The sequence below is a fragment of the Juglans microcarpa x Juglans regia genome, chromosome 6S (assembly GCF_004785595.1).
Source record: "Juglans microcarpa x Juglans regia isolate MS1-56 chromosome 6S, Jm3101_v1.0, whole genome shotgun sequence".
NCBI lineage: Eukaryota > Viridiplantae > Streptophyta > Magnoliopsida > Fagales > Juglandaceae > Juglans > Juglans microcarpa x Juglans regia.
Window position 1 is genome coordinate 14,812,003 of NC_054605.1, and position 26,384 is coordinate 14,838,386.

The 26,384-nt window shown below is 38.8% G+C and overlaps 1 protein-coding gene across 1 annotated transcript in view; it reads right to left on the bottom strand.

Moving 5' to 3' along the window:
- The window catches only part of LOC121237034, a 99,739-nt gene that overhangs the window by 10,294 nt on the left and 63,061 nt on the right, over window positions 1-26,384 (bottom strand). The window contains 13 exon segments of the mRNA XM_041133585.1: window positions 2,823-2,978; window positions 3,106-3,204; window positions 3,297-3,541; window positions 3,544-3,644; window positions 3,778-3,851; window positions 3,946-4,719; window positions 5,581-6,093; window positions 6,229-6,353; window positions 10,340-10,382; window positions 11,116-11,313; window positions 11,947-12,216; window positions 12,358-12,520; window positions 25,333-25,496. Coding sequence (XP_040989519.1) covers window positions 2,823-2,978; window positions 3,106-3,204; window positions 3,297-3,541; window positions 3,544-3,644; window positions 3,778-3,851; window positions 3,946-4,719; window positions 5,581-6,093; window positions 6,229-6,353; window positions 10,340-10,382; window positions 11,116-11,313; window positions 11,947-12,216; window positions 12,358-12,520; window positions 25,333-25,496 — 2,925 coding nt within the window.

The following is a 26,384-nucleotide window of genomic DNA, read 5'->3' on the forward strand; positions in this document are numbered from 1 at the left end:
GACAAGGCAACATTATCTGCTTGCTCGAAGGCAGGAGCGGGAAAGGAGTTAAATGAAAATTTTATTGATACGAATGAAGTAGGTGAAACCTGTGTACACAAGAAGTATACAAAGGAACACCTAAATACATTCTAGGAACCAGAAATTAAGAACAGAAAATATGAACACTAGTTCCATTAAACACAATGGCTGACAACCAGAGCAATAAGGTGTGTACAAAAAAGTTCCGAAGTTCATTATACGCTCCCTATCTTCAAAGCACCGAGCATTCCTTTCCATCCAAATACACCACATAATGCACAAAGGAACCATCCTCCAAACTGCAACCACTTGGGGATAGCCTTGAATCTCCTTCCAGCAAGTTATTAAATCCACCACCCTCAAAGGCATAACCCAAGCCACACCAATTCTTCTAAAGATCTCGTCTCACAACACTCTTGTCACCTCCAATGCAGTAATAAATAATCCACTGATTCTCCATTCTTCTTGCACAAATAACACCAATACATAACAATGAGACCCCTCAAATTGTCCGTGGTCAAAATATTCCCAAGAGAGCCGGTCCATATGAAAAAAGCTACTTTTGAAGGCACACGAGACCTCCAAATACTCCTTCACTGTTTTTTTAAATGTTCCTCACTTAAAAATCTTTTTAGAAAACAGTTATCAAACACTACTATATGTGCAGAACAAATACAACAACAATCTCAAAAAAAGAAAAAAAAACTAAAAATAGTTGTTGACAAGACCCTATTGTTACAAATTCACTACTTTTGTTATTAATTTGTACTTATTTTTATCAGATTGGTGGGCAAATACCAACACTCTATGGTTGCTAAAGATCTTCAATTCCAAACTCTGCTAAAGAGAGAAAGTACAAACATGAGCCCTACTCTCAACCCAATGAGACGGTAGACAATGGCATAACTTTAAAAAGATCGCAAACAACATCCAAGGATATGTATGTCTTACCAAACAAGTGTTAGGTCGACAAATGGAGATGATCAATCAATTCAGTAAGGTGCAGACATATATAAAAAATCACTCAAAAAATAAAAAAGAAAGAAAGAAGAAAAACTAAAAAGATATGCAAACTCTACAACCCTTCCTCTCCCCCACTCTCAACTCAATGAAACACCAAACAATAGGATAACTTTTTTTTTTTGGCATCGGGATCCGGGAACAAAAGTCCCGACTAATCCTAGGGGTACAAACAATGGGATAACTTTAAAGACATCATAAACAAAATGCAAGGATATCCATCTCTTAACAAACAAGGGTAACACTGACAAAGGGAGACAATAAATCAATTCAATATAGTGCGGAAATATATGTGCATCCCCCCCTTCAAAAGAAGAAACAAACCCTATAAAGATATACACTCTTCGCAAACTTCCCTCTTATGTGTTGGATACATCTCAAAGTAAAACCTCAACAGAAGCTGCATCTTATCCTATCTTTCAGGGTTAGGAAAGCGACAGGAATTAACAATCAGAAAAAGTGACAGGAATTTGTTATAAGGATATTTTATCATTTGACTATGTTTTCAACATATAGGGGAAGTCTCATTTTCACCCTCACCTCAAACTACCAAAACCAACAATTTGCACACCACACTGTTAAACCTAATGGAACAGCTAGGTTTCTATTAGGTTTAGCTGACCCTCAATTTAAATGTCTAAAAAATGGCCTCACTAAAACTCAATATAATAATAATAATAATATAATATTTTTTAATAAAAATAAATAATGAAATATATTAAATAACAAGAAAAAGGAAGAAAGAGCCCCCTCTTGGCATGCTCACGAGCCATCCATTGGTAGTTTGAGATCGAGTCATCACATGGTGAATCAAATCAAAGCCATGTGGTAAGATGGTCCCTATCTGCATTATGTGGTGCATATGGCAGGAGCGTAACGACCGGACATTTGAAGATAAGTAGCGGACAATAGAGGAACTTCGATCTTTCTTTTTTAGAACTTTATTTCTATGGGCCATCGCTGTAGACTTTAATGGCCTAGACTTTCATGACTTTCTTGTTTCCATTACTGCGACCTAGATAGGCCTTATCTCTTGTATACCCTTTTGTGTACTTGGGCTATGCCTATCATCTTTAATAAAATCATTTACTTGTATATAAAAAAAAAGTCACCACCCATGTGGTGACTGATGGAGACTAGAACTTCACTTCGACAAGCACAAAGAAGATTAGCACCCACATCCCCAAGTCAATTGACTTCTCAGGGAAGGGAAATCATCATAGTAATCATGACACGGTTCTGGTGTCCACCATATCTACCAGATACGACAATGATGACGGCTAACTATCATTGTGCCACTGCTTCCAACCTTGGGCATGGGTTACACCCTAAGCCCATTAGACTAGCACTAAAAGGAAGGGTTTTAGAAAGGAATAAAAGAAAACCAGCCTATTATACCATGTCAAATCACCAATTAACCCAAAAGCATGAGCTGATAAGAAAGGGTGAAAATAATCATTTGAAGCAATATTTTTGACATTTTCCATGCAAATCCTTTTTTTTATAGGTAGTAAAAAATTGGAGCCCCTATACACTCCAACGAATGAAGCCTTGCCTCCACAACCAACCTATGATTTGCTTACGAAAAAGGAAAGACCGACATAGGGAACCATTCAAAACAACATATCGTATCAAATTGAAAGTTACTGTCATCCAAGGCAAGGCGGAAGGCACTAGGGATCCAACAATAGATGTAGCATTTTGAGCTAAATAAAAAATGAACAAGTATTGAAACATGCACAGAATGTTAACATTATTGCAACAATAAGCATTAAACTAACCAGGAGGTTATCTGAACTGCTTGTTTCTGAATGCACAAAGGAGATTCTTGAATCAGAAGCATGGAGAAGCTTTGGTTCATCTTCACTGCAAAACTTAATAAATATATCTTGGCCAAGTCTGTTTGTAAATGTCATGAATGGTCGAACAGTAATTACCTAAAAAGAAGATAGTAATTCCAAACCACATTTACTTAACAAGATGATGATGATAATTATAATGGTAAATAAGAGAGTCAACAGCCACACAACATGATGTATAAGAAGCTTCTAAGTTCTTAACTACCTTTGTAGGAACAGACTGATATAGGCATGGTTTTGTAGTAATAAAAAGCCGTATACAGTTGCCATCAGCATCATAGGCATAGAGATCCAAAGATCCGTCCTATAGACAAAAGTTAATTATGCTCTTAACAAACATTTTCTCTCTGATTGATAAAATATTATGACACCAAATAAGGCTGATAGTGGAAATACCATGTCACCTAGGGGCGAAAGATCTTTAACTGGTCCAAACCTTTCGTCACCAGACTGGGCAATAGACATGGAAAGTCCCAATGTATTAAAATTCATGGCAGAAGCTATTGTGCGACCTCCAAATAATTCCTCTTCAGTGATTTCCTCATATAATACTTCCTTTTTGTCCTTAGACTGAATAGGAAGAGCAATCTTCCGTGTATGTTTCTTTCCTGGCAAATCCACAAGCCTAAATGTAAGTGGGGGCACCTAGCAACTTCAAACCAATAAGGAGCATAGACTCTAATGATCTTTGCCAGCAATAATTGCTCCTTGTTGTAATTCTGTTCAAGAATGATTTGAATAATCCTGCATATGCCATATTTTGGAAGCACATTAGAAAAAACAAAAAGAATAGTTCAATTTATTGACCTAACATAGCTCAAATGCAAATAATCTTAACGAACTTAAAACTATGAAGCAATTAAACAAATATTAGAACCTTCCAGATATTGAACTTCTCAAACTTATTGTTTTAGATGGAACTCCATGAGGATCAGACATGGGAACAGCTTCCTATAAAAACCAAAAAATGGAAGGTCAAATTGGACTACTAACAGATTCCAAGAAGGAACACATTGCAGCGTAAATCAGGGATTATAAGTTTTACATGTATTGGAAGCCATCCTCCTTGTGGAAGCAATGAAAAGAACAAAGGATTTCGTATGTCAGCACTGTAAATCTTTACAGTTTCGCCTAGACCAAATACTCCTCTAGAACAGGCAACAAAATGACCACTTGGTTGCATTTCAAGAACAGAATACTCAGCTGCAAGAGGAAGAAAATTGGTAACAGAAAGTGGTGACTTAACCACAAGACTCCAGTCCTGAATAGGATTAGAATGAATGTCTTTCGCAATCTCTGTTGCTTGTATGCTCAAGCAGAACCACAATTTATGGGAACGACTAGATGAAGTCCCCGTTATCTGGGTACAGCATAACAGTTCCTCACACTCGGTAAGACTTGATACACATATTCCAGAATAAACTTTTGGCTTACCATAATCCTCTGATTCGCCAGGTTTTTCCACTACAGAACTCCATGTATATTCATCAGGATTAGCGAGATTAAAAGGTCTTACTTGCAAGACATACATTCCAGATTGTGACAAACTAGAGAGAGGAACAGGCACAGTGTCTCCAGGATTCAACTGTCCAATAGATATGTCCCGCTTGAATTCACATGATATTTGTTTCCTACTTTTGATCCATCTCCTTTGCCTCGCATGGCTCACAAGCTTCTGAGTATCAAAAGACCCAGGCCATTTTAGACTTTGAACATCAGAAGCATAAACCCAACCATCAGCATCATTGCTAGACGTCTTGTCCAAATGCCAATCATCAATCCATTCCCAGCCTGATGGCAACTCAACTTCAGAAATTGCCTGCATAATTGTTGGTGGTCAGACACAAGCTAACAGCTCCAAATTCATTATGAACTTGTCTAAAAATCACATGGTTCTGAAAAAACTGTATGAGCCCTTCAACATCTAAACCATGTCCATTTTAAAAAAATGTGAGCAGGAATTACTATATACAAGTTGTAAAATCACATTTTCCATAATGTGAATATGATGGTGATTTTGGTAACTTCTTTAATCATACAATACATGGTGTTATGATATTTGTCTTTCCGATGCATTGCATATGCTCGCGCACTACATAATACCCATATGAAAGTCATATCACAGGACCCTGGTCTGCCTTGTTGGTGATGTTCATCTGATATTGAATGACTCCTGTTATTATGAGTTGGGTGGCTCTTTGTTCTTTCACATTATGGTCACACAAGATTGTAGACCACCTGTACTGCTAAGTTTCAGAAGAAGCTAAGAGGCAGTCATCGTGCCGCAGAAATCTACAGGCTATTTTAACCCCCCATAAATTTCTGAGTCATTGCACATATGTCCACTTCTAGTGCTATTTTTTCAGTACTTCTCTTCTCCAATCCATTTTGAAGGATTTCTCAAACTTTTATTTGTTAATTTCTGATAACATTCAGTTTCCAACATAAACTAAAAAGAAAAAAAGAAGAAGAGATAACCACTTACAAAAAGTAGGAATAAAGTTACTATCACTATTTATGAACTACTAATGCTTTTAGCAAAACACTGCGTGCAATGACCCATCTGCCAATAAGGGATTATGACTTTATCCTGGAAACTAAGAATGCAAAAACTGAAGCATACCTTTAGCATAAGATGCATCCTACATGACAATTGTTCCAAGGCAATTTAAGTACTCACCTGATGGGAGCTTCCACCTTCTGAGATATCTTGGCTTGATTGAACCACTCTACCAACCCAACCAATGCTTGGGTCATATTCTTCAGTTTCAATGAACTCATCAGTTTGAATGCTTTTACCATCAATTTGTAAACCTTTCTGATTCGTTGTTTTATCTTGTGGTTTCATGTTCTCTGTGGAAGCTTTGGGTGCAAGACACAACTCGAGTATAAAATCTGTATTGTTATGTATTGAAACCAGCGACCTAATATTCACATATCTATTCCCATCCTTGACACTTACTTCACTGGCAACAACGTCATTGCCAAACCGCCAACAAGCAGCAGGTGCAGCATAGTTTAGCCTCACAGTAGTCCAAGGCCCTTCTCTGCTAGGACTAATCTGAATATGTCCAGAATTTCTATTGCTAACAACGGGTTGATTTCTGTCTTCATCTTCAGATCTTGGTGACAGGAGTATGGCACATCTTATTCTCCCACATGAGCCTTTACATTTGTCACTCTCAATCATATTCTGCATAATGGCAATGAAGAATGAATGTTGCTAATTGGTGCTTCATTATCAGCTAGAAAGTATGCACTAATCTAATCAACCTTATAATATATATACAAGAAGAAACCAAAATGAAACAAGAAAATTAAAATTCACCACAGATTCTGTTGACAATAAGTCTATCCAGGTCAATCTGGTCACATAATCATCAGAATCTGAACTGCCTTGGATGTTTCCTGCTATCTGCTTCAGGGGCGCTGAAAAGTATCCAATTGGATCACCTGTAATACATGATATTCATTATTAAAACATACATTGCGGTTTGTGATAAACATGCAAGGCTAAAGGAGTTTATTCAGATTTAAAAGGTAATACGTGCATAAGAGAATTTATATTTTTTTGTGATAAGTAGAATAAGTTTACTGATGCAAAGGCACTATCCAAGTACACTAGGAGCATACAGTAGAAACACTTAACTAGGAAGAGTAATTAGGTCTAACAAATCCTGAAAACTGAAACAGGAAAAGCATAAATATGCTGCGGACTAAAGAGAACGAGATCGCACTTGCGGGAAACTCCTTGCCGAGGGCCTATGCACCCCAGGGATTATTTGGGATGTTGTTCCTGGACACCCAGTGCCAATCAAAAAAAAAAAAAAAAGGAGAAAAGAAAGGGATCTAAAAAAGGAATCCTCAACCTCCTCCGCAACCTTCTCACAAGCCTCAAAGCTTCGATCACTGCACTCCCTCCAAATGTATAACATGAGGAAGTGCGAGATCATATTAAAAAATCTTCACTATGTTGGCAGCCAAACTGACCTTTCCAGCACTTAAAACGATCCACCACCAAGTATGCATGAGCCAATCCACCGTAGAAAAGGCTGAAAACAGCTTTTCGTAAGGCACTGGCTACATTACAATGCACTAACAAGTGATCACACAGTTTCCTCATTCTTCTTGTATATATAATACCAATTTACTGCAATAATCCATTGCTTCCTTTCATTATCCAGGATAAGGAGTTTCCTGATCCCACCACCCAAGCTAGGAAAGCCAATCACAAATCTTTACCCCAAATATCCTTCAATGAAAAAGGAGAACTATGGAGACAACACCCTATAAAAAGATTTGACTTCAGATATCCCTATCTTTGATAGAGCCCACTAATCCCATCTTCTCTTTCTTGTCTCAATCAAACAAAAAACGAGGAAAAGGCCTCTCCCAATCTTGTACAGCTCTAATAAATCCCTTCTCTCATTGATTGGATTCATTTGAGCTCCGCAAATTATTTTCCTTAGCTCATGCGATGGTGAACAAGACTAAGGATGCCTCCTCAAGAGGTTTATCTCCACATTATACATCATGCCGGAAAATGATCCTGAAGCCATTTACCTCCTTGTATCTGGTAATTCCAGAGAACGCCCCCAACGACTATGAATATTTTCCAAAGACCAACCCATAAACCCCTATAGCCTCACCAGAGAACCAATCCCCCACATACTACCATATTTCGCATCAATTACCCCTCTCCAAAGGTTTTCTATCTCGAAAGAGTACCATATAACCACTCCCCCAAAAGAGTCCCTCTATCCTTGCAGTTAGTGGAGAACAGCCATTGGACTGGATTTGTCATAAAATTGAGATTATTTCATTTCCTTCCTTATCACACAAGGGCCCCTTAGGGAGCGGGCTTATTTATTGAAAAAGGGGGAGTGAGAGGGGAAGGAAGAATGGAAATGGTGTGGGGAAGGTTCGGAAAGCCCTCACTTCATTGATAGGATATTTTGATCCCCTTTTCCTCTCATCCCCGTGGTTTTGGTCTCTCTATGTCTCGATTCGATTGGTGACACCAGGTGGAAGAGGAAAGAGTGACATTAAATTAGTGGGCAATTTGATAAAGTACTTCTCATCAGTTGATTCTTCTTCCATTTGAAAAGAATAACCTTTTTCAGCCCACTCATCTTCCGTCTTCTCAATGATATCCTCCCAAATGGTCTAGGTCTTCAAATGAGCTCCTAATGGAAGGCTGTGATACGCCATAGGCAGTAAAGCAACCTTATCAAGAATGCCTCTAAGTCATCCGCATCACCCACATTTTCCATTGCAAGTAATTCCAATTTTGACAGGTTCATGTTCAACCCAGATACAGCCTTGAAACAAAGGAATAAACAGTGTAAAGAATGCTTATGCTCAGGGTTTGTTTCACTGAAGACCAGGGCGTCATTTACATGAAGAGATGCGAGATGCCAAGTCCTTCCGCATTCCCAAACCCTAAGGGATGCCTGATGATAGACCCTCCCTCACGAATGGTGATATCATCCTGCTTAATGCCTCAATCACAACAAGAAATGGTAGGGGGAATAAGTGTTCAACATGAAGTAGACCATGAGAGCTATGAAAGAAACCGATGGGAGTGACACATTCCATGACCATGAGAGCCTAATATTTGCCTGCCCTAATGGAAGTGTTTTGGGATTTGGGCATGATTTTTCCCAGCCCCTTTTATAGCGTGCTCACCTTTACCATGGAAGTCCTGAAAATCCTCCATCAAATCATTTTCAATCACCACTCAACAAACTTGGAAGAACTCCATGGAAAATGCATCTGAGCTCGGGACCTTATCTCTTTTCAAAGCCTTTATTACCTCTTCCTCCTTAGATGATCTCTCCAGCAGCTTGACTACTCCAGTCACAAGGAGTTAAAGGAGGCCATCCAACTTAGGCCTCAAACTGAAATGCTCAGTAAACGTTGAACTGCTCCGTCTTCAACTTTATCTGCCAACCACCATACACTGACACCGATGAAAACCAGTCTGCCATCATGTTGCTCTGCTCCACAATATTGACCGTAGAAGTCCTTGTTTTCAGTGAAAGCTTAAAGACCCAAATAATGCTCAGCAAACCCATTTGAAAGAATTTTTTTTTACCCATCACACAAGTAATTGTAACCACAAGATAACCCACAACAAAGTACTAACTAGACTACCAAATCAGATAATTACATTATCGTGAGTTGTCCGTTATATCAACTACAAATCAAGGGCCTAAGCCCATACTGATTATATGTGCATATCGTCAGTCAAAAGACAATCTCTATCTCAGGGGAACTAATGACATAAGTCACAGTAACATGAGGTTCCTTAGTGCTGTTCTAGAGCAGTACTTTAGTAGTTCAGATTTCTTTTTCTTCTTTCTTCCTTTTTTCTTTTTATATATTTTAGTTTAAAGTAGGAAAAATGAAATCTGCTCAAGAGCTTGGGCTAAGATAAATCGGATTATCATTAGATACAAACGCTTCCAAAGGGTTAAAATCAGCTAGCACAACATTTTAGTGACCAGAAAATAGACGATCAACCACTCAATTGAAACTGATGCTTTCCTTTAGATTCAATATTGTTTTGAAGTTAAACTAATTATTCTTTGGTTTAAATAATAAGTACTTAATTCACCATGCATCTTATTTAAAACAACAAGGACCCAACTGAACTGCAGATCCATACATGGTGAACTTTTAGGCCTTGTTTGGGAACACATCTCATCTCATCTAAAAATCTCTCATAATTTCCTTCTCAAACATCACTCAAATACAAACACTTTTCAATTTCAAATCTTCAACTTTTTGTTATCTAATTATTACTTAATCATTACAACTTTCCCAAACTTCCAAACAAAACACAAAAAACAATTCAATTTTTTCAAATTCCAAAACAAAAATTATATTAAAAAATTATACTCTAACAATATTTTAACTTTATAATATTTTAATTCAACTTTTTCTCTCTCATTTCTCAAAATCCAATAAAACATCTTAACTCAAACCATTTCACTACTATTCATAGATTTTTCATCTCATCTTATTCCCCAAACGAGGCTTAAAAATCAGCAAACATAAAGGATGACCCTTGCACCAAAGGATGAGCTCCCACGAGAATCAATTTTTTTTCTCAAGTACATGTTTGCATTTTTATTATTCATGATCATCCCATTCCCTATCTTTCCATAGAAATAAAGATGTTTCCTCCACATGCCAAACAAAAAAATTTTCAAATATGTTTCCAATAATGTCATCCTCGAAAAAAAAAACGATGCATGGAGTTGAACGGGGGATCTCCCTCCTTATGTGCTGCTGCTGCATTGTGGATCTCAAATGTGTGTGTGCCCACCATATGCAGAATTCCTCTTCATAATTTCATGGTGTCCTAATTCAACTATAAGAGAATTGGAAACAACACACAATTGGCTAATAGATCTAAATACTCAAAGAAGTACCTTTCGCCATGTCCGTCACAACTAATTCCGCCAAGTAGTAGTCCTGTGCAAATTTGGGCAATAAGAAATGATAAGGTGATAGAAATAAAAAAAAAAAAAAAAGTTTGAAATACTTCATAACTGTGAAAGCAAAAATGTCATCACAAAATGTGGTAACTACTATAATTACAGCTTGAAATGAATTGAAAATATGTGGAGAGAACTTATCCATTGTCTAAAACCGGATTCTCTTTTGCAGAATCCAAAGGACTGCTGAAAAAAACTTTTAAGTAAAATTTTGTAAATTAGTCTAAAGGATTAAACACGTAAGCCTCCTCAACAATGGAGCTTGCCAAAATACAGTACGAGCTTATGATATATTAACCCCAACATCATCGGATTAAGCAAATTAGTTATGGAGCTAATCTATGATGCTAAGTACTCATGATCAGAAGCCAGAATGTTCGTTCCTAAGCACATGTAATCACAAGTTTTCAGCTTAAATCCCTTCATAAGTACATTCAATCACAATTTTTCAGCTAGCAAGGAATATAATTGTAGAAGATTTATCAAAGTAGAATTGAGAAGAGACAAAATTATGCAGAGCCGATGATTAAATTAAACTGTCAAAATTTCCGTGCCACTGAAAACATAGGAATGTAAATAATAGAGCTTTAAGGATCTTCTATTCTTTGTAAGCTCAAAGATCAGGAAGTGAAGACTCATGAAAGGACACAGGTAAAAGATATTTCCTTGAAAATGTAATGATACAAGGAAAAAAAGATTTATCCACTTACTGGCGAATCAACTTTGAAGAAAAATACTTCATTCCAGTTGACCATTTCAAACTCAGAAGATGAGAAGTTATCTGAACTGCTTCCACATGTGCGTGCACTCTGCCGATGAAGCTGTGACTCAGAAGAGAGGTTCTGAACAGGACTAAGACGAATTGCTACGGAATATTGGTGAGAAGTTAAGGCTTCAACTCTTGGGAACTGCATTACAGGTATATCCATGCATATGAATAACAAAGTAAAATCAATTGCAAAATGAGAAAGGCATGCCATAAATTCGTGATCCCTCCATCTCAAAATATATGCTTTGGTTTTAAATGCCACGAGTATACCAATAAAAGAAATGCCACGAGTATGAAGGAAAAGGAATAAGTATTATAATTTTCATGGAATATACTTCACTATATAACCGAGCATTACTTCTAGTGAGACGCTTTATTTTTTAATTAAAAAGGGCAACGGAAGCACAGGGAAGTAAAAACCCATGCCTCCGGTTCTAGAAAGTGGCCACTTTTTTATAGGTAAAAGTAGAAAGAAAGTGGCCACTTATCCAGGGCATTCCATGATATAAAGAATCACATCTATTAAAAGAAGTATAGCAATCACTGTAGCCATGAATGTTTTAACATCAGTATAGTTGTCTGTCTGTGTTAATAAAATTATTAGTAATAGTTTAACTTTATGACCAGGGTAATGGAATGAAAAAAAAAATGCCAGTCTTCCCATATTCTGCAAAACATTTTTTCGATACGTAATATTCTGCAAAACATCATAAAGAAATTAATTGAATTACATGCAACTTCCTCCATCTTTGAATGAAAATAGCTCACATACCTGTCCATCCACTATAACGACTGTCACCATTGTTCTAGCTTTTCTGTGAACTTTTCCTTTCAAGTGAGAATCTGACACGTTTTTTGAGACTAGAACTTTTACAGGCTTCACATCCCCAGATGGCATCCAAATTATATTTGGAATTCCCCTTATATCTGTAGCTCTAATGAAGATGTCCTGACCAAGCTTGTTTTGAGGGATTATATAATAATCTCTCGATTGATGAATATCAAATACAGATCTTCCACCATGAGTAGGAGAAAATGCTTCCTATTTGATGCAATGTAAATATAAGAGGCGTTGGCAAAAGAACAGAAAAGTAGAAATTTTAGCAGATGCAGACATACGGAACAACAACAAAAAACAGTGCACATGTAAAAACACAAACAATGAGAGAAGATAGAGATTTACTCTCTTTCTTTGATATTCATGGACATGACTCAGATTGTTCCAGCTTGCATAGGCTTGAATGATCATATTTGCATTAGAGACCGAGACATTTAAGTTTAGATCCCTAGTTGAGGTAACACGTAACTGAGAAGCTGCACCTGGGGCATTAAAATCGTAGAGGTACCTACAAGAATGACTATAAATTAGGAAATGAACAGAAATAATGATTTTATAGTAAAGATTAAACAAAGTATCATAAACAAACTCTCGAAAGTCTCAAAGAAATATTTAAAAATCAAGAAATACAGGGAACAAATAAAAAGATGAGACTATCTTGCTTACAAGTGACTTTGAAATTTGCCAATGATCTGAAGCTATAAACTAGAGGTGAAGATTGCAATCCTTCAAGATTGAGATCCATAAATCCAAGATGTGTTGTGTGATGAAGTGTTTTTTTTATTTTGTTATAAAAAAACATATAGAGTTGACACTTGAGATCGGGATATCATCGGCAAAAATGCATGTGCAAATAATTTTTTATTTCCTTCTATCTTGAGGGAAGAATTTAGTTCATTGCGACGACAATGTTCTTTTTTTTTTTTTTTTTTTTGGGGCCCTGGTGGGTTGTTGGGAGCATAAAAAAGCAGAGAAAGGAACTAATAAAGAAGAAAACATGGTTCAGGATTCCTACCACATGGAGATTCCTAACAAACCTCTAAAGACGGTAAACCTCTAAAGAGATCAAGGTAATGAAAAAAAAACTAAGAGGTGTTTCTTTAAATATAAGAAGGAATCAATATATAAAACTAGAATTGGGAGAATCCTTCTAAAGAATTACAGGATCAAATTTAAAGAATCAACAACTTCTATATTGGGGGACTGCAACTTAAGAACCAAGAACCCAATGCTATTAAATGTGCGATTATTTTTCTCTCCAATGGGGGGAATGCTTTTCAAATAGCACTATCCCCAATGCCTTCAACCCTTTTCAACTGAAGTAAGCCTCAACCACTTCTTGAGACATTACCCAAAACTTTTTGAAGAATATTTTCACACATCAAAAGATGAGTATAATCAGAGTGGCACTACACTCGTGATGCAGGAAAGGGGTTACAGGACACACGATTGAAGAAAGTTGACTGACACTATCCTGTATAAGAAAGGCTATTTTTTTCTTTAATCATTGTAACAAGTCTAGACATACGCAAGAGACTTGTTGGGGACTTCAGAGTAGGGAAAGTTGCGCAAGCATCGACAATAAGGATGAGAACTCCCATGCTATCATTTCTTCTACTTCTAAAAATGTAGCACCTGCAAAGAAACGATAGAAATGCTCCATCGAATTACAACAATGCATTCTCCAGTGAATGCATTGATTCCTGGACTATTGATTAAGAGATATCTAGTTCTACCATATTTTCTTCGTATGATCAGTTTTTTAAGGACTAGTCAAGGGTATATTTGGAGCTTCTTGAAATCAGTACAAAGGCCAAGAACACCTTCCTCCAGAAAATATGAGATTAGACTATAGAAACACATGAGAGATTCAACCGTCTTGATTCTCCGACTTGGAAAGCTCAAAGCAAACCTAAGATTCTAAGAACAGATCTTCCAATATTTTAAGCATTCCAAACAAGTAGCAGAATTCAAACTAATAATTAATAAAAGGATTCGTATACACAGTAATTAGAAAGAAATCAGGTGCTAATTCTTTACCACCAGCTCCCCATACCACATGCCAAAATTAAACCATCCCACCATTCCTAGCTTAAATAAACACCCAACCCCCCCGATCCTTTTCTGAATTTTTTTTATAGTAAAAGATTGTATTGATAAGAATAGGCATAGCCCAAGTACACAAGATGATATACAAGAGGTAATACCTATCTACGAAGAAGCAATGGAAACAAGAAAATCATGACATCAAGGCCATTAAAATCTATAGCTATGGCCCTTAGAAATGAAGTCCTAATAAAAAGAGATCAAAGTTCCTCTATCTTGCGCTCCTTGTCTTCAAACGTCCAGTCATTTTGCTCCTGCCACAAGCACCACATAATACAGATAGGAACCATCTTCCACACAACTTTGATTTGTGGAATACCTCCTAAGTTTGTCCAGCTGGCCAACAACACAGCCATTGTGGCGGGCATTACCCAAGCTAGCCCTAATCTGCAAAACACTTCATCCCATAACACTCTAGCAACCTCACAATGCAGTAAGAGATGATCCACAGTCTCGCCATTTTCTTACACATGCAGCACCAATCTACTATGATCAACCTGCGTTTCTGCAAGTTATCCGTCATCAAAATCTTACCCAGAGATGCTGTCCAATCAAAGAATGCCCCTTTGGGAAGTGCCTTATTTCACCAAATCCTTATCCATGGAAACTGATTGTACTGCAACTGTGTGAGAGACTTATGAAAAGAGCGAACCGAGAATGTCCCTTTGCCTGCAGGTATCCACCACAACGTGTTAGCTCCTTGAGTGCTCGGTTTCATGGAATATAAGAGACTAAAAAAGTCCTCAAAGCTGCCAACTTCCGAATCTTGGGCCACCCTAGTGAAGTTGATGTTCTATTGGACTTGATTCCCAAATATTGCCAAAAGATCAGCCACTGAAGCTTCTTTCTCGCATGTAACCCGAAAAACTGAAGGGAACGATTCCTTTAGGGCATTATTCCCACACCATAGGTCGCTCTAGAATTTTATTCTAGAACCATCTCTCAACACGAGTCTTATATGACGATTAAAAACCCCCCACCCTTGTCTAATGTGCTTCCAAACTCCCACCCCATTAGCCCCACTTATCTCTCTAGTGCACCCCCCCCCCCCACATACCTCCATATTTACAGTCAATCACCAATTTCCATAAGGCTTTTTGTTCCATATTTTATCACCACAACCATTTCCCAAGTAAAACCTGATTGAAAATCCTTACGTTTCTAATTCCCAGCCCTCCAGAGGATAATGAAGAGCATACATTGTCCCAACTAACTAGATGAAATTTGAAGTCATCCCCTGTGATGCTCCAAAGGAAATCGTGGTGAAGTTTCTCAATCCGGGTCGCCATACTTGCTGGAATTGGGAATAGAGAAAGAAAGTACGTTGGTAAATTAGACAAAGTATTCTTGATTAAGGTGATTCTGCCACCTTTCGACAAGTACAGTCTCTTCCAACCTACCAATCTACGTTCTATCTTCTCGATCACTGTATGCCAGATTGATTTAGCCCTTGAGGCAGCCCCCTAATGGAAGGCCAAGGTAATTCATAGATAGAGAGGAAATCTTACATCCAAGAGTGTTAGCCAGCTACCGGATGTTACGAACATTGCCAACTGGCACCAACTCTGATTTGTCAAAATTCACTTTCAAACTTGATGCTGCTTCAAAACAGAATAGAAGTGATCTCAGTGCCCGAACCTGGTCTTGGTCTGCCTCACAAAGTATTAGTGTATCATCTGCAAATAGTAGGTGAGACATGTTAAAGAGCATCCCTATTGGGGTCACCAACCAAGAATCCAGCCACAAATCCATTATTAACCAAAGTCATTATCATTCTGCTAAGCGCCTCCATGACAATGACAAAGAGGAATGGAGACAGCGGATCTCCTTGTCTTAGGCTTCAAGAGTTGTTAAAGAAACCAACTGGGTTGTCATTCACCAAAACTGAAAACTTCGGTGTTTCTTGATCCACGAACACCATCTCTCCCCAAATCCACACCTCCCAAGTAAGTAAAGTAAGAAATCCCAGTTTTCATGATCATAAGCCTTCTCCATATCCAACATTCGACCTTACATAGGATCCCCATATTGCCAGCTTTTAGTCTACTATCTAGGCATTCATTAGCAATGAGAACTAAGTCCAATATTTGCCTACTCCTTACAAATGCATTTTGGGGTTTTGTAATGATCTTTACCAATACCTACCATAGGCAATTTGCAAGCACCTTGGAGATGATCTTATACAGCCCATTCACAAGACTAATGGGCCGATAATCCTTAACCACCAATGCCCCGATCTTCTTAGGAATAAATGCAATAAAGGTGACATTGAGGCTTTTCTCAAATTTTCCAGCCGAGAATAGTTCCTAAATTACATTCATTAGATCCTCCTTCATGAGAAGATTGAATGTAGATTGGCAGGTTGGAAGAGATTGTACTTGTCGAAAGGTGGTAGGATCACGTTAATCAAGAGCACTCTGTCAAACTTACCAACTTACTTTTTATAATTATTCCCAATTCCAACGAGTGTGGCAGCCCGTATTGAGAAACTTCATCAAGATTTCCTTTGGAGTGGTCTAGGGGATGAACTCATATTCCACCTGGTTAAATGGGATCATGTATGTTCCCCAATTTCTTTTGGTGGGTTGGGCATTAGAAATCTGAGGGTCTTCAATCGGGCACTCCTTGGGAAATGATTGTGGCAATACAATCAAGAACCAGAAGTTTTATGGAAGAATGTAAATATGGAGGTATGTGGGCGAGACGGAGCACTAGGGAGGTACAAGGGGTGTATGGAGTGGGAGTGTGGAGGCATATTAGATGAGGATTTTTTTTTTTTTGGGGGGGTGGTTTGCCCGCCACACTAGACTTGTGCTGGGGGATGGCTTAAGAATAAAATTCTGACACGATTTATGGTGTGGAGAAAATGCCCTCAAGGACTCATTCCCTTCACTCTTCAGGATTGCAGGCAAGAAAGAAGTTTCAGTGGCGGAACTCATGGAGATATCTGGGGGCTCAGTCCAATGGAATGTGAGCTTTACTAGGGCTGCCCAAGATTGGGAAGTTGATAGTTTTGAGGACTTCTTTCGACTCGTCTTCCATAAAACCAAGCCCTCAGAGTTAAGCCAAAGGCCTGTGGCCTGTGGCATAACCCCCAGCCTCCAAAATGGAGGTTTGGAGTTCGAAACACCCCCCCCCCCCAACACCCCCTTAAACCCAAAAAAAAAAAAAAAGCCCTTAGAGTTGACACATTGTGGTGGGTACCCGTAGGTAAATGTATATTCTCAGTTCGCTCTTTCTATAAACCTCTCATACAATTGCCAAACAACCATTTCATGGAGAACGATTTGGAGAAATAAAGCGCCTCCCAAAGCGGCGTTTTTGCTTGGATAGCTTCATTGGGCAAGATTTTGACAATAGACAAATTGCAAAAATGCAGGGTGATTATAGTGGACTGGTGTTGTATGTGTAAAAACAGTGGTGGACTATGGATCATCTCCTTTTGCATTGTAAGGTTGCCAAAGTTTTAGGGGACGATATATTCAAACGGTTAGAGCTAACCTTAATTATGCCTGCTACAGTGGTTCATTTTTTGGCCAGTTGGACAATTCTAGGCCGTTTTCCACAAACAGCTATATGGAAGATGGTACCTATTTGTGTTATGTGGTGTGTATAGCAGGAGTGTAATGACCGAACGTTTGAGGACAAGGAGCACACACTAGAGGAGCTGAGATTATTTTTTGTTAGAACTATGCTTTTATGGGCCAACGTTGTTGATTTTCTTATTTCTATTTCCCCCTCGTTACCTCTTGTATACCATCTTCTATACTTGGGCTATGCATATTCTTATTAATAGAATCGTTTAATTTTCAAAAAAAAAAAAAAAAGATCCTCCTTCACCACCTCAAAGCATGATTGGAAGAAACCCATAGAAAATCCGTCTAAACCTGGTGCTTTGTCTTTTACCATTCTCCTCACCACATCGTGAACCTCAAGTCTCCTCAAAAGGCCTCTCCAACCAAGAGACCTTATGTGGCTCAATAGACTCAAAAGTTAGTCCATCAAGCTTTGGCTGCCAGTCTTGCTTGGTAAGCAGGTGTTCAAAAAAATCAGCAACATGTTCTCGAATTGCAGAGGCCTCCATACAATCCACACCATCTATATTCAGCATCTCAATGTTATTGGTTCTCTTGTGAGAGTTAGCCACTCTATCAAAGAACTTCGTACTTCAATCCCCTTCTTTCAACCACAATGCTCTAGATTTTTTGTGCCAAGGAATCTCCTCCAATAATGTAACCCTCTCTAATTCTGAGACCAACTCTAACTTCCATGATAATTCTTCTGAGATAAGGACCCGGCCTCTTGTATCCTCTCTAACTCCTACAACTCCTCCAACATGGATTTCTTACGTTCACCTATATTGCCAAAGAATAGAGTATTCCAAAGCTTTAGATTTTTTTTTTAAAGCTTTCAATTTGCCTGCAAAGATGAAGCTAGGGGTACCGTGAAATGATATGAAGACCACCATTGCCTAACCTTGTACACAAAACCTTCAGATCTCAGCCACATATTTTCAAATTTAAAATATCGACGCCGTTCTTGGATCTCACCACAATCCAGCAATATAGGAAAATGATTTGAACAAAGACAAGCAGCCTCTTTTGACATACGTCCAAATAGTGAATTTCCCACTCCGATGAAACTAAAAATATGTCCAATTTGGAACATGTCTGATTATTGGACCGCGTGAATGTTCCTCCCATAAAGGGGGTGTCCACCAAACTCAAATAAAAATTACACTTCGAGAATTCTAAAATTGCTGGTAGCATCCCATCCTACTTTCGCCTAAATGTTCGCTTGGGAACCTTATAACATTAAAATCCCCACCTATGCACCATAGTAGGTCCCACCAGCTATGTACTCTAGCTAATTTTTCCCATAAAAGTCTTCTATTGCTGTCCAAGCTCGGCCCATAAACACCAGCAAAAGCCCACAAGAATTTGTCTTCCACACCCTTAAAGGAAACTGCCACTGTGTACTCCCTAAAACTTCCTCCATTTTCTCCACCACCCTTCTATCCCGCATAACTAAAACACCTCCTGACGCCCCATCCGATGCAAGATAAGCCCAATCCACATATGGACAGCTCCAAATACTTTGAACAGTTCTTCTTGGAACAGATTTCAACTTATTTTCTTGTAAGCATACTATGTCCGCCTTCCACTCACGAAGCAAATTTTTTATATGAAGACACTCATTGGCCTTGTTGAGCCCTCAAACATTCCACGAAACAATTTTGGACTTCATAAAGAAGAGGCTAGCCCCTTCCCTTTAGATCTTTCTTGGCTTGAGTTGCCCTCCTAATTTAGAGACCACATAAGTCTCTTTAACTCCCTATGTTTTTTGGAACCAGTTATCTTAAGCTAAGCATGACCCACTTCAATGGTAGTAAGCAAAGCCATAACTTGTTCCTCAAATCCCTCACACTCCATCCCCACACAATACTAAATTTCCTTCACCTTATGTAGAACCCAATCAGAAACACTAGACTGACTTGGTAACCTACAGTTTAGGGGTATTGCATTGCCCATTTCCTCCTCCACAAAGAGATTCTTACCCTCCCATTCAGAGGGGCCTTGCATTGGGATAAGCATTTGTGAGGGCCCTTCAACAGCTCCCTCTTCATTTCCAGGGACAGGATAAGCGTCAAAATAAGCATCACGGCCTTCTTTCGTCTGCTCGTCGGATTTTGTTGGACGAGGTACCACTTCCTTGCTACTTTTTGGCATTTTCTCACCAAGATACATCGGAGATCCGATGCTTAATGATGAAGAGACATCTAGGGCCCTAACAGAAATGGCTTCCGATGGATCCTCCACCATCATCGTGTCACCTTCTGGGCCATCGACCGGGGTCCCTCTGCCGTTTGCAAAGCCTTTTCCAGTGAGGAAGCCAAACTCCCACCAATCAAGGGCCGTGGGTCACCCCCCTCTGATCCTCCACACAGGCTAGGTCTCATGCCTTTCCTTTCTTCCAATTTGTCCCATGGGCTGAGGCCCTAAGGGAACGGCCCACACGTTCTACTGTTGTGGCTTTGCTGGGTCCACGTAGGCTACTCTCTACACGGGCTGCCATGCTGGGTCCTACGGCATCCAAGCCCAGATCCATTTGATCCCTCTTGCACTACCCATCTAATACTATTAATTCTTGTTTCCTCCAAGCCCAAGCCCGTATCGAGCCTACTGATCTCCAAGCCCACGTCCATATCTCTTTTTCCTCTTCACATTGTATCAAATAATCCACTTTGTCTTGAAGTACACCCAGTTGTGCCTTCATGTCCATCAACATACTGAGTACGCCCCCCCTTTGCTAGGTCGACAGCAAACCTGCCACCGCCACCCTTCCATTGTGCAATGACCGTTCCAACAGTACGAGGAGCTCTGTCCAACCCATGCCTGTTACCCTGACTTGTAGAGGCTCCTCCCCAAGCCTTCACGTTGCCTCTTTCTCCACCCTATTTTCATGGGGTTGCACCGACTCCAAAGCCTCCTTATAAGAACATTTTTGTGACTAAAGCACCACCACCAGTGATCAAAGGTGCTCTTCCTCTGTTGTGGCTTCCGCCTCTCCCTTCGTTTGTGAACTCCCACAACGCCTCCATCATCATCCTCCATCCCTTCCCGTCTATATTCTAGAATGAAAATAAATTTGCGCCTGCTACCATCCCTATATTCCACTATCGCCATGAAACGCCCTCGAGTATTTGAGCACCGCTGCACTATGCAGCTTCGATTCCCTTCCCTTACCGTGGTGTAGAAGTCCTTTTTTACTCCTTTCATGCAGTCCTCCAATGCTTTAGCAAGCCACTGAACCATGCACAAACTCAATCTCATGTTCATCACCTTCCAGCTTCTCTCAATAATAAGCAAAAAGCTTCCCTCCTTCGATAACGAAAAAACCTTCGATTCTGTCACTAGGGGTTTTGAAAACCCCATCGTGATCACACTTAACAACTCTAAATTCATACTAATCTCACCGTAACAGACCACCAAACGTCATCTTCATCAACTGAATATGGGTTGTACGGAGAGAAAATATAGTTCAAACTATTTAGAACATTTCATAGGATTTCTCCACTGTCATTGGCATGCAAGAAGTTTTATGGATGAACAATGTTCAGCATAGATAGAAATAATAGTTCATGAGCCATTTAAACCAAGTCTCTTGTCCACTAGCCCTAATAAACCCCATATTGAATCCTACAATATCCCTCCAAACATGAAGAAGCTGTCCAAACGAAAAATAAAAATAAAATGACAGCTTTTACATGAGCCTTAGTATTTCGTATATTCTTCCAAGGAAAGCATTTCATAACCTGAATAGTTAGAATTGGGTACAATGAGGGTACAATGAACTTCTCTTCCTTTGGATTCCAAAGATGCTTGTTTACATGTCCAACCCTTATTCTCATAAGAGTACAATAAATTAAAAAACAAATTGTCAACTGTCAACTTTCCAGTTTTGGGTCACTCTGAAGAAACTGGCATTCCACAAAGAGCAGTCATTGGAGAGTATCATAAGATCCACCACTAAAGCCTCTGCACCCTCGCAATCGTATATACTTATGGAAAAGCTTCCTTGAGGGCTCTCTCCGCACACCATCGATCATGCCAAAATTTGATCCTAGCGTCATCTGCACCTCAAGTCTAGTGTGTCTGGTGAAGATTGCCTATCCACTTCTATATTTTTCCACAAGCCTACCCAAATGATTTATTGGAGCACCACTCAACCCAAGCACCAAAATGCTTGGAATCAACTACAACTTTCCAAAAAGCTTCCCCTCTCAAGTTCATATCCCCAGTGCAGAAGCTTATGGAGGGGAAATACTTCTTACTTTTATTCATTGATGTACAACAACATATATACTACATACACTTGACGATTATACCCTCACAAGTTAACACTTATTACAACCATGTCCTCTAACACTCCCCCTCAAGCTGGGGCATATATATCATATAAACCCAACTTCAAACAAATAAGTTTTAACCGACTCCAATACAAAGACTTAGTAAACATATCTACAAGTTGATCGGCAAACTTCACAAAAGGTGTAGAAATGTCACTGCTTAGTATCTTATCTCAAATGAAGTGAAAATCAATCTCTATATATTTAGTCCTCTCATGGAACAAACGATTAGAGGTAATATGCACTGCGGCTTGATTATCACAAAATAACTAGAGAGGAATAAGAGCTAGAAACCCAATCTCTTTAAGGAAGTGTTGCAACCATGTCAGCTCACTAGCAGTGTGACCCATTGCCCTGTATTCAACTTCTGCGCTAGACCAAGCTATTACTACTTGTTTCTTACTTTTCCATGTAACCAAGTTACCTCCCACAAATGTACAATATCCAATAGTAGATCTTCTATTTGAAGGAGATCTTGCCCAATTAGCATTTGAAAAGGCTACAACCCTAAGATGTCCATTTGATCGATATAGTAATCTAAGGCCAAGGGCTCGTTTAAGATAACAAAGAATATGAATTACAGCATCTCAATGCCTAATGCCTTTTTTAACTTGCATACAGTACCTCGATACTCCCCCTGAGCAGCAAACCCAAGTGGTTGCTCCATATAAACTTCTTCATGCAAGTCGCCATGCAAAAATGCATTCTTAACATCCAGCTGAAATAAGGGCCAGTCTAGATTAGCAGCAAGAGAGATCAACACTCGAACAGAGGAGATTTTGGCAAATAGGGAGAAAGTCTCATTGTAATCAATGCCATATGTTTGAGTGTAACCCTTAGCAACCAAGCGGGCTTTCAAATGTTCCACAGAACCATCAAGATGAAATTTGATTGTATATACCCATTTACAGCCAACAGGTTGCTTACTAGATGGTAGTGGAACAAGATCCCATGTCCCATTATGGTGAAGGGTATCCATTTCATTTTCCGTAGTTGTCCTCCATCCTGGATCAAATAAAGCATCCTGAATTGTCTTAGGAACAGAAAACTTTGAAAGCTGAGAAGTAAAACATGAGAATGAAGGAGATAAGGCATGATATGAGACAAATTGACTAATTGGATGTTGAGTAACACAAGATCGAGTATCTTTGCAGAGAGCAATAGGTGGGGAGTCTAAAGTACTGGGTAACTTAGGATCTAAAGATGGAGACACGATTGGTGAAGGCATGGAAGCCGGCGGCCGCAAGCAATGCGAGTAAACCTATGAAGGAACTGGGGGAGGCATTGAGAAGGGTTGGGTAAGGTTGGGTGAGTGTGAAGGAGAAAGTGTAAGAGTAGGTAACAATAAAGGATCACACTCAACACTCGAAGCTGCGTCTGAAAAATAGGGTATGTACTCAAAGAAGGTAACATCAGCACTCGTGAAATAGCATCTATGAACATGACTATAACAACGATATCTTTTTTGAGTCCGAGAATGATCAACAAAAAAACATTTGGTAGAACATGGATCAAGCTTATCAAAACCTAGGTCAAGGTTATGAACATAGCAAACACACCCAAAGATTTTTGGAGGAAGGGTAAATGGTGATGATGAAGGAAACAAGACGGAGAAAGGAGAGGAACCATCGAGGATGGTGGCGACATCAAATCCGGCAGCATCGAATACGAGGAGAGAAGCCACTGGGATGCGCAGAGGACAACGATGACATCAAATCTGGCAACTACAAACAATAGTGAGCTCGATTTTGGCGACAAAAATTAGATATGACACTGGAAAACACTCCAACGAGTTCAGACCATAGTGAGCTTGATTTCGGTGTGAACCACTGTACACCACTTACCACCATCGACAACCATGAGCTATGATACCATGTAGAAGCTTATGGAGGGGAAAGTACTTCTTACATTTATTCATTGATGTACAACAGCATATATACTACATACACTTGACGATTATACCCTCACAAGTTACACTTATTACAACCATGTCCTCTAACACCCACAACCATTTTCCAAGTAAAGCCCTATTGAATACAAGAAAATTTCAGATATCCAATCCTCCCCCAGATATCGGTGAGCATCCTTGGTTTAATTTACAAGGTGAAATTTTAATTCTTCACCTATCCATCTTATTGCAGCCTCTCAACCACCTTTTGACAAGTACATCCCCTTTCAAAGAGCCAATCTACGCTGATCTTTTCAATGAAACTATCCTAAGTAGACTTCATCAATCTTCTCGATGACAAAGGAGCTTAGCTTCCTTAATCCCAATTATCCATTCCACCAAGTGAAATTTGAAGTCCGCGTCTATCCCACCCAATACCCAACACGACATTCTGTTACAATTTTTTCAAGTATTTGCTGTTGTAATTTTTAGCAATCTACTTGGAAAGTGGGACTTACACATAAGAACTTGGTTATAAAAACTGGAAAGAAACAGATCTCTATTTAATACACAATAAAGAATTTCCCCTTTTAACGAGAATGTAATAATTATTGTTAAAAAAAGCACATTAAAGGATGAAATAAAGAAAATACTAAAAGAATATGGTGCTCAAGTAAGGGCCTTATTGATTTTCCCAATGTTCATTGCCAAGTGCCAACTGATCCATCCGCTATTATGCTGAGAGTACATTCTTTTTATTTTTTCAGGATAGGGGGAGTAAAATAAAAAAAATCCATACAATCAAGAAACCACAAAGCTGAAGGAGGGAGATAATGCGAGAAACTTTAGGAGTTCAACAGCTGTACAAAACTGTAGAACCAGAACATAATCCATTATTTGATATAAGAAAGTAGAGTCTCTCAATGTTAGTGAGCTTGTGCTTAATCCACATACAAATTTCCACTGCACAAGCGTTTACAATAAAATAAGAGCAAAATACAAATATGCTTTGGGATTATTATAAAACAACTCCATCTTTTGTAGATCGCCACTAAACCATTCTGTGGTTTATAATTAAATAAAATCATTATACTTTCCATCCTAGTTAATAATTTTTCATGTGGTGTGCCAGGTCACACAAAACCAAAAATTAACCCGTGGTTGGTCTTGAGAATGCATTAGAATAAAAATGTTCAACTCCAAATCCAAGGATAGTGTTGCTTGCCATCCTCAGCAAATACACAAAGCCCAATGTACACAAACTGCTAAATGAAAATTTCACTTTTGCTCCAAACCATAGGAAGTTTAGGTGATGGTTTCTAAAGATAGGACAGCAAATAGTAATGATCACTGATCAGACGAATAAATTTGTAGTTTATCCTACATATAATAAGAAGCTTAAAGTACAATAGATTACCTTAAAAATCCATCAACGGGCTCAATGAGAGGCTCCCAAGAATCATACTTATCATTATATGAACGTGCAACCAAGGAGAAGTTGACAGTGGAACTCAAGTAGTCTGTTCGTCCATGTAAATTAAACCCAATTCCACTAAAAGATACATTGAACAATGGAACCATCTGCAAAATTCCAGGAAACAAAATCATTGGGAAATTATTACAACCAGATGGCCGTGCTACGATCATCTATTAAGGAACAATCAACAGTTTTTTAAACAGCATAACAAGAAGAAACATAAGTTTCTACACTGTTCCCGAAAAGAGAGAGAGAGAGAGACAACTATAACAAATGAGTTCATATGTCACAACAAACAACAATAAAATTAGATGTTCACGAAAATTAGAGTGTCCTTGCATTCTCTGGAGAGGCCTACATGTAAGCCCAAAAAACATAGGTACTAAATAAAATAGATCTTGCATTGCTTGCTGAGAAATCTAGCAAGAAACAAAAATAATGCAAGATAGCCATATATTTAAATATTAGACCAACTACTATAACTCCTCCGAAAGAAGCCATCTTTATGCAATCAATTTGAACAAACCATCAAAAATCCTAAACCAGGTCATAAAAGTCTATTGTTATTTGTCAGGTAAAAGAAATACTTCAAATTATCAGTATGAATGCTTGTTACACGGAGGAAATATCGAAGGTGTCCAAAAAGAGACAAGTAAACTTCTAACTAAATAAACTACTAGCTCATAAGCAGAGGACGAGGTCCACTTGCCTAGAAAAAGGAAAGCCTCAAGGAGAGATTGTGGTGTGATTGGATCACAACTGTCCCACACTAGAACGAATAGTCCCATATTGCCACCTGTAAGGCTTTGGCCCAGACATTTTAAAGGAGGTTGGGTGCATCGCATGCTGTCAAAAAACCACCCCATACAACTCATCCCACCCTTTGTGCGGGAATATATGAAGGTAAGCATTCGTTATATTTATAACTAGAAGGCTCCCTCTTCAAGAGATCTTTACACACACTATTATATAACTAGGGGATTGCCCCGACT